This window comes from Venturia canescens, chromosome 3 (assembly GCF_019457755.1).
Source record: "Venturia canescens isolate UGA chromosome 3, ASM1945775v1, whole genome shotgun sequence".
Taxonomy (NCBI): domain Eukaryota; kingdom Metazoa; phylum Arthropoda; class Insecta; order Hymenoptera; family Ichneumonidae; genus Venturia; species Venturia canescens.
In genome coordinates, this window is record NC_057423.1 from 1311558 (window position 1) to 1325966 (window position 14409).

General features: G+C 41.9%; 1 protein-coding gene across 1 annotated transcript; it reads right to left on the bottom strand.

The window, feature by feature from the left end:
• Positions 1–5523: 5523 nt before the first annotated feature.
• Positions 5524–9457, bottom strand: LOC122407912 (heterogeneous nuclear ribonucleoprotein U-like protein 1). The gene is made up of 2 exons (XM_043414393.1): positions 9327–9457; positions 5524–7250 (listed from the first exon to the last, which is right to left on the bottom strand). Exons 1-2 carry the CDS (start codon positions 9342–9344, stop codon positions 6333–6335), a joined length of 936 nt encoding a protein of 311 aa, XP_043270328.1. The 5' UTR covers positions 9345–9457; the 3' UTR covers positions 5524–6332.
• Between the last annotated feature and the right edge of the window lie 4952 nt (positions 9458–14409).

Here is a 14409-nt window from a genome sequence, read left to right on the forward strand (position 1 = left end):
TCGCGACGAGACTTTATTCGTCAATAGCCTCACACTAGACATTTTCAAAGTTAATCTTCGTTAAAAAGACGATCCGGAAGGTTCGCCGGACAGATGGAGGATGTTTCTTTTTCTCGCGGATCGTGATGTTCAAAAATGCATTATACTAACATGGGAAATGCGCGGTTTCATAATTGTGATTTATGGAAAGATGGGAGAATAAAAGTCGGAGAAAAAATAATTGCTTCATCCGACGCTCAAGCGCTCTCGGCTGCTTTTGCATGTGAAAATTGATCCAGCGCAGCTGTCATGACGCCTGACTTCGCGAAAAGTGTCTCTTCTTTTATGCTTCGTCCATCTTCGCAGCGTGTATTATTTTTTATCCTCCTGATTTTTTGCATCGTCTCAAATTGATCGCAATCTGCAAAGTAAGAGCGAAACCCACTGACCTAGTCTCTTCTATAAAGTAGTGGATGAGCTATGGGGCGAGAGAAAACTCGCGTGAAACACTTGCTTTCGTTTACCATAGTACTCGACGAGACCGACGAGATTTTTTCCCTCTCACTCGCTCCGTGCGAGTTTTACTCTCGGGATCATCAATGAGGAAACATCTCTTGAATGGATTACTGGGTTTGCGCTCCCCGTTTACATTCTCGAATATGAGCGTGGAGCACTTGTCGTTTCGATTTTTTTCTCACTTTGTTTACGCCCGAATGAGCTTGAAAAAATGGATCGACGGAATAGGAAATAGGAGGGAAGCGATAATTCGCCATTTCCGAACTATCCATAGACTGGAATTACTCGAAAAATTAGCAAACACATGCGTACATGGATTTGCGGTAAACCGCACAGACGCGTAATCGATTCCGCTCGATTGTGAAACGCATCATTAAATTTTCATCGCATCTCTAACCACTTTGAGCTTCAATTATTTTATTATGTTAACTAGGTTTTTTTCTCATTACAACTTTGCACATTTTTGAAATCTTGGGTTACGATTATTTCGATGGAATTCTGCAATTGGCACGTGTAATAAAAAATGAGAACATCAATTTTTATTTTAAAAGTAATGACGAAGAGTTTGCAATAAAAAAATAAAAAAAAAAGTATTTTTATTCCCTGACAAAAATTCTGTATAAAAATGAAGAATTTTCGCAGCATGACTTTTTTTTCATTGAACGGTATCAGGAAATTTAGAAAGGTAACATGCCATCGAACTTCACGCCCAATTATTCTTGCTTCTTTTTTGTCTACGTAGAGATAATTGTCTCCGTGTATACATTGGAGGTCTTTTTAGTGTCGGTACTCACGCTCGGATCTTGATAAAGTGGAATTGGTTTCATCAAGCTCAGGAAAAGAGTTAACACGTATAAAATCGTAGAGTAAAACAGATCGTAATGTGCAGCGCAGACTCGATCGAACACGCAGAGACTCGAACGAACGAAGGGGAAAGTTGTATTATTTTCACGAAACTATCTTTTTCGAACTTGTTAACACCGAGAAAAAAAAACAATTACGAACCTCAACTTGTTGTTACAATTTTTTTCTTTTTACGTAATTTCACATGAATCGTTGGTGGTTACTCCTCCAACGAGGAAGGAGAGCAGTCTCATTACAGTTTGTATAGCCCTCTTTATTCGTATATTTATGTATTTATTTAACACGATATAGACTCACCACACCCGAGATTATTAGATACGTTTTCTACGAATGCACGTGTATATGAAACTCGCGCACCTCGTCTTTCAGGAGAACAGTAAACCTCGAAAAAATTTTACGGTAGAATGTTTTCCGTGTAAATCGAACCGCAATCTAACCCTGAGCATTCCTCGGAAAATTCATTTCTTCGGACTCATCGTCTCACTTAATTAGAGCTCATGATTTTTGATGTGGTCAAAATGACTGATGGGCATAATATAACTAAATGCCTGAAAAATTTATTTAAAAAACTATATATTTTTTATTTTCAAAATTATTTAAGAGTATGGATCAGTCGATTAACCTCACTTGGAATTTTTTAAATTGAAATTCTCTGACACGGTTTGACCGATTAAAAAAAAGGCTCTGTCAGCCTACGCAGAAGAATGGCAAAAATCGACTGACAGAGCCTTTTTTAATCGGTCAAACTGTGTCAAAGAATTTCGATATCGAAATTTGCAGCTATCTCTCTCGCACTCACGGTTGCGATATACCGACTGATCCATCCTCTTAAGGTAGAACGATACCTCTTTTGCGGGGCAGGCGCGGTGAGACTCGTATGGAAAGACTCTCGTCTGACCAACTGCACGTGAATTTAGATTCTGCTTTTCGATTTACATGAAAAAATGATAATAATGTACTTTTAGATGAAAAAAAACTATTTCAACCATAATGTTCCTAATTTTGGCGAAGAAAAAGCTTCTCGTTTTATATATCGAAATATCAAACATTTGCTTTGACAGCAGCAATGCAGGGTTATAATTTCAGTTTTTGACCGTTGGCTGCCCTGCTCAAACTCGAGAGCAAGCTGTAAGTCGCACTGTTGTTTATAAATCGCTATACGAGAGGGCGTTGATCGTTTGTCAATTTTCCTTTGCACATTGCAGATAAACGATACGGTTAAATCACTACAAATTTCGCGAGAGCTATCTCGACAGTTGGTTTTGCTTCGTTTCATCAAAAAGTGGCTTTTTTAACAGTAGTATTTCAATGTTTTTCCGTTTTTCACGTATTTCCATAAGATCCGATGTAACAAACTCATTCAATGTTCTCTTCGAAACGGTATCGTCGAGCCCGTTAAAATTTCACGTGCAAATAGTCTACGCACTTTCGATCGTACCTACCAATTTGCACCAAAATCCTTCTTTTTTTACATATCGTACCGTTCCACTAAATTGAATGCCTCAATTATGATTCTGAGTATTCTGGCTAATCTCAGGTTCAGTCAACGTCGAATAGCCTTTATGTTTATGCACATCTTTTCTACGGCAGTAAAAGGAGATTTAATCATGATGAATGGCTAAAGCGCTCGGTTTCTTGAACAACGACGTGAATGCACCGTTCATATATATGTTTGTTGGATATTCGCATCTGCCGCGGAAACCTACCAGGAAATTTCCTTTTGAATCGAGTCACGAAATTTCTATTTTGCGATGTTTCTGTCGCGAAGTAGAAAATTCTATGGAGATTTTTATTCCGGATTATTATCAAATTTGTAAAATGGGCTGCAGCTTTTGAATTTCGTAAAAAATCGATTACGAATTGAATCGTATGACCGAGAATGAAAAAAGTTTCATAAAACTGATGAATCTTGGACCTGCGACTTCGCAGCCCTGAGCCCCGGCCGATCGGTTGCGCGAGGGTCGCGATACCAGTGCAAGAGCAAATGCGAGTAGTCCTCGTGAGTAATACGAGTCTTGGGCGGCACTCACCGAAGCATGATTCGTATAAGAAGGTCATTTCGTGTGAGGTAACAGCCGCACGGTGCGAGCGAACTTGTGCATAAATTATGACACGACGATTTCTGGCCATGGGCCAAACCATTGATTGCAATTTGTATCGTAATAATTCAGCAAAGAAAAAGGCGTGGCAAAATATATTCCATAGTCGTCGAGTGAAACTCGATTAAGTACGCGAAGAAAATGAAGAATTTCGTATGAAATTATAACTGTTTCGAGAGCCGGAGATGCTCGTACGAAAATGAGAAAAATTTGTTGCTCTTTCCTCACCGAAATAATTTCTCACTTTCCATGATTTTTTCACTTTTCCTTTCATTTCGACCAGCTATTCTTAATGGTTATTATTATTAGTCCATCAATTTGAATAATTCTTCATAAAGACTCACATATATCATGGCTCCGCCTTTCTCCTCGTAATTAGTACTTGTCTTTTAGTTTGAAAAAGTGAGAAAAATAAGACAAAAGAAAAGTGACACGAATATAATGCAACTCCGCTGTCGGAGAGACAAACGACATTCGTCCTCGTGTTCATCCTGGATTCTTCGAGATCTCATCGTATTTCTGTTCCGAACTTCCAAAGGATATTACGCACGAATAGAACATTTGACAATGTGAATTCACACCATTTACATACACCTGAACATAAATACGTGTTCATTTACGTGCTCGAGTGATTGTGCAACAAAAGTTGCCCGTATATTTAACGCTCAAAGCTATAGTGTTGGAATAAAAATGTGTAAAATTAACGGGTGAATTCGGCAATCGTGTAATTCGATTAAATTCTTAAATTTTCTGAGAATGGACAAAGCTCTCGTATATCTCCTTCGAGAGTGACTCGCCGAATGTTTGTTTCTCTTTGCTCTCGAGGCCACTCAGATCTGATGTAATCAGGCTCAATCCCTGGGAACTTTTGTTTCTCTTTTCCGTTATCTTTCTCTTTCTCTCCCTGCCGTCCCTCTTCAGATTCTTGATTAATTGCCTTATCCCCAGACGTGATAAAAACTCGACTGGTTGACGCAGCGCGATTGAAAAATAAGAAAAATTAAATTAATCGTACGAGATTCAGAATTTACACGTATGCGAGGAGGGTTGCAGCGTCGCAGGCGCAACCGACTAGTTGCACGATTTTATCGGTCGAAAGAGCAATATCTCACGGACGGAATAAATTTTTATTGATTTTGTTCACACTTTTGACATCTTTGTGTCCATTATTCGTAGTGTTTAAAACATTCATAAAAAAAAAGTTGAATCGTTTGGGTCAATTGAAAATCAAAGCAGTCGAATATTTAGCGGATATCGAAAGAATATTCTTTTCAATGTTAGAAAAAATATTTGAAGAGAAAATGCTCGATCGAATCTGCCGATCAATCGGTCAAGAAATTCCAGAAAATATGACACACCGCTACTTCGTAAAATCTACATTAAACTGGCGGCAACATTGATTATAAAAGTGAGCGACAAATTTTTGTTTTTTTCCATTAGCATAGTATTTTGCATGGTGCGAGCGACGGAGAACTTCCGATTAGAAAGCGCTCTTAAATTTGATCAGTCTCGAACACGGCTCCGAGGAAAAATAAACCACGCCCTGCATTTTTTTCTATTGCTTAATACGTTGAAAAACTTGCAACATTTTTGTCGATATGTCATCGACCGTTAAAATCAACGTGCGACGATACAGCTATAGAGTTTTGGGGCAAATCGAAGTGTAGACCAGCCGGAGTTGTCGTTTGAAAAATGATTGGTGAACTCGTGGATTTTTTATTATCTCCCTCCATGCTGAATGAAAGATTAGAAAGCTATGCAGCGAGAATTTACGAGTGCGTGGCTGAATATTTTGCTCTCGCGTTTAGCGCGCCGACCGCACCCTTTTGCTTTTGCTTTTACGCTCGTGTGATCTATCTCCTCTCCGAGTATCTCTCAATGATTGAGCAAAATGAAAGATAATCGCTCGCTCGGTTATCTCGGCGGGTTTTTTAGCCATTTCGAATATGCTACTTTTTCAGCTTCTCGAAGCACGTAAGACGGGCTCTTTAATTAATCTATTATGCGTTATTTGCAGCTGGAATTGCATGGAATTCAATGTTTCACGAAGTAGGAACTTTCCACGTTGATGTTACGGGTTTATTACACATTTTTTAAATCTCCCTCACGAGTGATACAATAAACATAATAATATAAAAAGTACAGAGTTATGAGAGGAGCGATCGTACGACGAACACTCTGAAAACAGACAAAAAGTGCGCGAAATACATCACAGAATGATCGAACAACGCAAGGCCATACAGTCGCGAGGAAAATATGTTTTTCATGTTATTTCGAACATTGATACACTCGACATAAATATAAATCCTTCGAAGCTTCGGGACGAAGGATTCTTATTTCACGACCGTTTTCGTCGTGATATACTTCCAAAATTTTCAGTGATTCAGAGGAACCAGGAGAGTCGAGCGAAATGCGCAGAATTAGTGGGAGCTGATGACCGAGTACACCGGGAAAGAAAATGTGCGTGAACGGGTCCTGGAGGAAGATTTTTCTCCAGAGGACAACAACGTTTTAAATAAATGTAAACGCTCGTTCAAACCTTTGGAACCATTGAAAAGCTCGAGGATCCTTCCAACTTCAATCGTTTCCTCCAATCCTTGTCATATAATAAAATGCCTAAAGTCTCATGGAGAAAAAGTTTAAACGAGCATTCGTGAGTGCGGCGTGTCCTGTCGAGAAAAAATGATGTCGGGTAACCGAGGAATGTACGAAATTCCTCGCAAGTAGAATTTGGAAAGGGAGTCACCGAAGGCATTAAAAAAAAAGTCCATTCTTCTTTGCATCCAGGATAAAAGGGCTTGTTCCCCGGTCGTTTGTACGAGCCAAAAGTGATTTCGATAGGGACGCATGAAAGGTGAGTTACGAGATAAATTCTTAGTAATAACCGAAGCTGATGTCGTGAAGAGGCGCCGAGCCACCCTGGGGAAGAGCGTAATCTCGGGCAAGCTGATCGAGGATTCCACCGTTGGGTTGACTGCGAGGCTGGGGTTGCGAACGTTCCTGGACAGGTGCGGGGCTAAACTGGACAGGTCCTTGATTGTAAGCTTGGGAAGCCGGAGCGGGTTCGTCGTAAGCTCTTAAAAGTTGAGATTGCCCAGGGGCGGGAGAGAAAACCGCGGGTTTCGGTGGAGCTGCAGCGCGACCACGTGCAGCCGCTTGAGGGTTGTAAATCGCTTGAGTGTGAGATTGCGGTGCGGACTGTTCGTACTGAGCGTATTGAGGTGCCGCGGGTGGAGGCGCCACTGGGCGAGCCACGGCTCTTTGCGGAGCTGGTTGTTGCTGCTGCTGCTGCTGCTGCGGCTGAAAATCGTAGTCCTGATAATTCGCATTCTGAATACCATCTTTGTTCGTCGTTTCGTCAACGAGCGTAGGTGGCGCGACCGTAATTCCTTCACCGGCCGGTTGGAAACCGTATTGATTCGCTCCGTATTCGACCACCCTCACTTTTCCAGTATCGTCAACGAATCCGTACTTTCCCTTGACCTCTCCGTTCGCCAATTTCGTCTCAATCTTGAAAGAACCGTCACCGCCCTCGAAACCGTACGTGTAAGAACCGTCCTCGTTGTGACGGTTGATCTGCTTCAATATGGCGACCGGCGTTGGCTTTGGCGCCGCTGCCGCTTGTTGGCGTTCCGACGCTGGACTTCCGGTCTCGTAACTTCGAGGCGTCGGATGCGCCGGTCGCGCCTGTTGGTCGTATTGACCGTACTCGTCTTGAGCATAATTTTCGGCCGATGGATTTTGGTACTGTTGGCAGAGGACCGTCGTCAGCACGGTCGCCGCTATCGTTATCTGGAATTCAACAAAATCGAATGAGTCTTCGTCGGTATTTTCACTCGTGAATTACTAAAAAGGAGCGAACGAAGATTTCGATTATTCTCGCGACGCATCATTCCCGATTTCCCCGCATTAAAACTCACTGCTCATATCCACTCGAATTCTCGTTCCGTCTCATTTCCGGGGAAAAAAAAATCCTCACGCGACCACTTCCGCTGCTCGTGTCACCGAAATATGGAAATGTGTTGGGATTCTCCGAATCATCGTACAAACCGAGAGGATCGTTTTTTCTATCGAAATCACCAAAATACAATTCCCTAACTCCCTTCAGAATTAGGTAAATGAACAAGAGCTTCAATACGGTGATGAATATCGAAGCGGGAGAAACCACCGTCCAGAGAGTCGTGACGAACGCGCTTTGTCCCGGACAACACAGGCGGGTCAACATTATTTTCCTTTTCCACTGAAATTTTTTTCCGACATCTATGCTCTTTTGATTATTCCGAAAATACGATATGAACGTTGATCACAATGAAGTTGGATTCCTTGAAAAATCGATTTCCGCGTCAACAAATTTTATCTCGCACAACCGACAATTTTCGCAATTTTTTTTCGACAAATTTATACCCGTAATCGTGACATCGATTCGAATCTCTTCGGAGAGGATTAACTAATAGAAAAATCAACAGAACGGAATTCGAGCTCGGTTTCTTCATCGAAACCTTAACCGCTAATCCTGGAAATGGCGCAACACCGTGGATCGGGTCGTATATAAAAATACGCGGGAGCTAAAGATTTATATGGAAAAGCCGAGTGGCCGTGTAACCCGATCAGGATCGAGAGTTAAGAGTGAAACGAGACGGGGAAGGGGGCAGAAGGATCTAGAAGGATCGGCGAATATGCAAATGGACGGTAAGAAGCGGACTTGTCGAGCCGGAAATTGCAGGCTTCCTAATGCCACGCATGAGCGTATCTGCGCCTGCTTTATTATACATCGATACATGTAATGGGGCAAGCTGCATTTTTCCGATTCTCCGTCGAGTGCCCGAGAAAGTGTTCGTTATGCGGTTCGCGATAAGCGGACTCGCGCGGCCAGCAGAGCGAGTTTTCACTTCTCGGACCTCGGCGAGCAGCGTTTCTTTTCGAGATTACATTACGTACCGTTACACATTCTCTCCACCTTTACAACCATTACGTCATCCCTTCAAATTATGCGTTGCTATCAAACACTCGATGAAATTAAACAATTACGGAATATCACAATAAAGAGATGCCAATGATGCTGATGAGGGCCGACAAAATTAGCAGAAAACGGAAAAAAAGGCTGCAAGAGGAAAATGTTTTTGGGCTGCACGACTCACGCGCCAATGAAGCTCTTCCCGTTATTTTGACGCTGAAGTATGCGACGTTGGAGTCCAACGAAATGATGTAAAAAAACTCTCGAATAATTGCATTGAATCTTCAATTTTGTTTCCTGCTGAATTTGCAATTCGTAGTTTGTTAATCTGCACCAACGAGCCGGGAAATAAAAAATTGGTGAATTACAAATCTTATTTTCGTTCATTTCGCTGGACTGCAACGTTGCAAACTTCAACACCGTCCGTTATTTCAGCGACCCTTGTCATTGATTTTAAGTGATTAATTACGAATTTCAGAGTCGACATCGATGAGTACTTCGGCTTTTATAGGAAACGAACTTGTTTGGCCGAGCGATTTGAAAAAGAATGAAGGAATCGGGCTGCATCGGTGCGAACACCGCGACGCGAACTCTTTCAATGCAATATTCGATGCGACGATTCGGTCACTCGCGACAAAACGCATACCAAAAATCAACACTTGCCGCAAAAATGTCGACACCGATAGCATCTACCATCGAACTAAATCCATGCGAGAAATTCCATCTGGCGAGCACAAATATTCCACTTCCACAATCACGAAGTGCAGCACGTTGCGTTAACGCGAGAATCGTATCGGAGCACACACGTTGAATTAACGCGTAAGAACAAATGAATTCGTAATGAACGAATTAGGAGAAGCGCGTGGAAGGAAAAGGGACGCTGCGGAATCGACAACTCGATGCACCATACGTACCGTCACAAGGGCGCGCATTTTCTCCAAATTAAATTTTTCTTCTAATTATCTTCTGTCTCTCGATTGTTTGTGAGTGTATTAGTGGGCAGCGAGGCTAGAGTAGCAGCTGGGACTCGGATTGAGGCCCTCATATACCTTACTGGACCCCGATCCCTCCTCAGCCCACCATCCCCTGTGTACTCGCTCCAGGGGACTTTCACCATCTATTCGATTCGTGTTCGCCACCGCCGCCACCTTGTCACGTTACAAATACCTTATATCCGTCGCTATTTGCTCGCAAACACACGTATATTTCAATAAAATGTGTATGTCTTCAGAACTGCCCTCGAAAATGCTCCAAATTCTGTGTCGATGTCCTCAGAAAAGGTCTTCGATCAGATCTCGAAATTGATTTAATCAGCCCGGACAGCGAAGTGATTTGGGACAGTTGTAATTTTCGTTTCTTTCGTTATATTTGTAATTCCCATTTTTTCGTTCGCCCTCGTTCAATATTTTGTTCGTTTTCTTTGAGGTACTTTCTAAAATGATACTTTTATGGAATGAAAATAATTCGCGCTTGCTTTCTGTTCGGGTTGTATAATTCATATTTTCCATTTATTATTGAAGCTTTGAATGTTCTTGGGGAGAAATACATTTCGGTTTTATGGGAAAAATTAAGGAGAAAAATGGGATTTTTTTGTGAACGAAGCTCGCTCTCTCCGTTCTTCGTTGACGTTGCGCGCTCTCCGTTCCACACTGTCGATGTATAGATCGGTGCTCTTTACTTCCGAGCATGTAAGCAAGAATGTGAGCGAATCGCAGGCTCAACCGAAGTATAACGCCGCATTAAGAAACTTTTATATAATATTTCAAGCGAGCGACGTGAAAACGACTCGCTTTTTACGTTACTTTTTTCGTTTCATTTCTTCTATCAGTTAGACTATAAAAGCCCGGAGCTCTAATCAGAAACTCGTTCGAAACGGGCTGCACGCGTGATCTCGATCCAGTTTCTCGAAATCCCGTAATTCGATTGCGTTCGTGTTCTTATGTTTTCACTCGCTGAATTTCTATTGTCCAAATGGCGAATGGCAAAACTTTTTTCCTCTCGAGGATCGAATTTTCGGAGCCCAAAACTCGAAAAATATGCGTTTGAGTCTGAGCCGCGCTCGAATTTCATCCCAACAATGACGTCCAAATTGTATAATTACTACGTTTACGGATTGGACGTAAAGAAAAATCCTTTTCGCCCACACTGGATGTTCCCCCGAACGGTTCGTTGGCATTGAACGAAAGTGAGAGTGCACGAAAGTCCTAACCCGCCAGCGGTTCATCTCGGCTCCGTTCGACCTCGTATGCAAGGTCGCGCAGACACCAGGACTCAGCAGCCTCTCAACGCCCGCGCCACGTACATGGTAAATCTATCGATGTAGCGGATCCCCGAGGTACGGTCTCGTGACCGAGAGTGAGCCTGGCCTCTGATGCAGCGTGCACACGTACGCGTTGTGCACGTCTGCGAAAGAGCTCCCGCATCAGACCTGTTTCCTCCTCATGCACGAGGCGTTCTTTACCTGTGGAAGCATGCCAACACAGAAATTTATGTACAAGCCGAAAGACCCAAAGTTTGAGGAGGTGCGAGAGAAAAATGAGTGAAATTACAAATGTTATTTGAAAATATAAAATTCGCTGAGACTGCTGATCGTTGAACCGATGAAAACTGTGATTTGACCTTGAGAGGCAGGATCAAGGTCATTCGAAGGTCAATCTGAGGTTCTCCAATTCAAAGGAATACTTCCTTTCGGATATATTTGATGAAAACGTTCCGAAAACTTTTGATGAGGATTCGTAGGGTCAAAGGTCGAAGAAAAATAATTTCGTTTGACATTTGAAATACGCAGTTTTATGACGTCGTTATTCCTTCGGAGAATCAGTGGACGCGGAGTAGCGTGATTCATCCGTCGTCTCTATTTTCTCAAATGAAATTCATATGAATAATTTCATTGTCTCAAGTTTTACTCATTCTTCTTCATCGAAATTTGCACCGCTGTTTTTTTTTTCTCATGGAAACAACAGAGATTTTTGCGCAATTACATTTACAACATTCGCAATCGATTCTCGTGTGTGAACTTATAATGCCAGCCAAGTCGGAGCTCACAATGGCACACGCACGGTGAAAGGCACGACCCTCGTACACTCGTGCAATTTCGTTCGTGAACTGCAGAAAATTGCAATTCAATGTTATATCGTCCAGTCTCACGATATCGGTACTACCAACAATTGCAAAATGTTGTTTCGTTGGTTCTTCGAAGTTCCATAATTAATTATCCGCCACCAAGATCTCACAAATATTTACACAAAATTTTATTTGCATTTTTCTAAAAGAGCACTCGTCTTTGACTCGACGCCAGCCAAGGATTTCACTGTCTTTAGAAAAATGCTTTAGAATTTTAAAAAACTACTTAATTCGTACTGAATCCTGTTTACATTTACCGAATTACTAATAAGTTGGGAAAAATGAATAATCAAATTCCCCTCCAATCGATTCACCTCGCGATTCCAATGTACCGATGCATACAATATTTCTGTACCTTTTTTCAGCTGCCTGTAGGGCAACAAAACAGGATTTATGCGTTTCACTGCGATCAGTGAGTGGGAGGATATTCCTCTGTCGTCAGTTTTCTCGAAAACTGTGATAATTGTCTTGAGCAATTTTTCACATAACTTTCTACACATGCCGGACAGTGTTCTTATTCGTAGTACGCCAAGATTAATCGCAAACTTCTTTGTTTATTTAACTTTAACGTTAGGCATCGTTTTTATTTATGACGTTGCCGAAGAAAATGAACGACAAGTTATTTCGACAGATGCGAAACATTTTTCAAATTTTGTCCCATTCTATTTTGGCCAAGAATACAGACAATTTTTTTCCATTGGCGAGCACCGTTACGCCACTTTCACTATATGCCATAACCTAGTATATATGTGAACCCGTTGTTTATGCAATTCCGAGCGTAAGTGGCTAAGGATACCAATTAGGGTCGTTCGGCTGGGCGAGCAGCACGTGCGACGTCGACTTTTAAAATAAATTAAAACTTCCACAGGTGAAATATTTTGAATAAACAACGATTATGATTAATTGGACAGCCTGGCTAAGGTCAAATGTATGGGAATTGTGTTGTCGAGCTCGGAAGTGAATAGACAATTCTTTCCTCCAGATACTGAGCCAGTAAGAAGTGTAAAGCGTCATGCAAACATGACGTTTATTATTTACAAAACCAAGGAAATCGTCCACACCTTTAATCGCTATTTACTTGTATTATATCGTGCAATGAAATTTTCATGAATTTCCTCGCGGTATTTGCACTCTGCCTTGTTTACGGTCTGTCGACTGGAATATCGTAAGGCCAGTCAGCTAGAAGCCGCTTGATTTTACATGGAATCCGAGTGTAGATCAAGGAAGAGACAGAACGAGGCCAAATACCGGAATACCCCTTCTTTCTACCTGTAAATAAATAACGAACAGCGTTCCGGTGAAACTAGTTCGTTTACACTATCATTTTCTATCGCTTGTTTAGAATTTTCCTCTCCGTAACTGGATCCACTCGATCTTGATTTTCCTGGCGAAGACGCTATTTTTTTCTTCAAACACTGACAAGCTAGGATAAACGCTTCGCGAAAATTACTGCGAAAGTTACTCATTCAATTCGCATTCTTCATTCCTCAAATGATTTCTCCCCCCTCATGAAAATATATCGGATAAAGCTCTTCAAAAGCATACCGTAAACGACCAAATACCAAAATCGGATATGGAGCTCAACCGGCCACCGTTTCAGAGGCTTTATCCAAGCACCTGATAAATTATGATGGTGATACGTATGCATCATCGATGGAAATCTCACAGCTCTGAGCTCCTCATAGTCATGGGATAAAACCTACAAAAGGGTTGTGCGCGTTACGTGGAGCACGTCCTTCTGCAAAAGTATTGTGAAAGTAGAGTTCACTGATCCGTGATCGATCGTCGAGGGCATTAATACGTGTGAGGTATGCGTTACGTTCGTTACTCCAGCGAAGCTGCCCGAGCGATTGAGGATCAGGATACGGTGGACTTTGAACGAACAAATCATTGGGAAATGAGAATAATTGGAGAGCCTGGAGGAATCGAAAAAAAGCGAGTTGCGAAAAGACCATCGGAAGCTCAGGTTCCTCCGGACACGCCACGATTCGAAGATCCAGCCCGTGCACGAAAATGTAATAAGGGGAGGCCACTTGTCTCGGCTGACAAGTTAATTGGACGTCTCTCCGGGCTTCTGCATATTTTGAAGGGCATCTCGGCCAAATTGGCTAATAATTAATCAGCAGAGCTTGATAGCCGAGAATTCGAGTACGCTGCGATGTCCAATATATGGCGACGTATAATCAACGAGACTGAGGACCAAGGGCAAGTGTACATGCTCGCACATTATCTCAGTCTTGAATAAACGGAGGCCACATATTCTTGACGTCCTTGAAACCGATCGAGGGCTCGAATTTTTAATGCCCCAAATTCCAGCTTATCAAAGATTGATCGATCCACTTTTACTCTCAATATTATACACTTAAAAACACTATCTTCTCGAGGAACAAAATATCGAAATAATTTTTCGTTATGAATTCAAGTTGAAAGGAGCTTTCAGAATGATTTTGGACATCGATGCACTCAAAGTGACATAACCGCATGAGATTAAAGCCTCAACCCGAAGATTAGCTTTCGCCACAAGAAACCAGGAAGTTCAGAGCAAAATGTATAATGTGCAACGATCGCTCGATAACCAAGTGGATTTTATCATTTCTAAATGAATTTATTCCTCGAACGTTTTCCCTTATCTTAGGATAAAATAAACCGTTTGTGCTTCTCGATTATCGAGGGACACGTCAGCGACTTTATCCGCACGTGTTAACAATACTGGAAGGTCGCGCAATGGCAAAAAGGTGGGAACAGAGGGGACGAATGAAATTCCAGGGTGTGGCAAACCTACGGATCATTCTATACATATACACAACAAAAATATCGAAGAACTTTCGTTGTGAGAATAAAAGCATTTCAGTCCTCGTGATACAGGATGTCTGG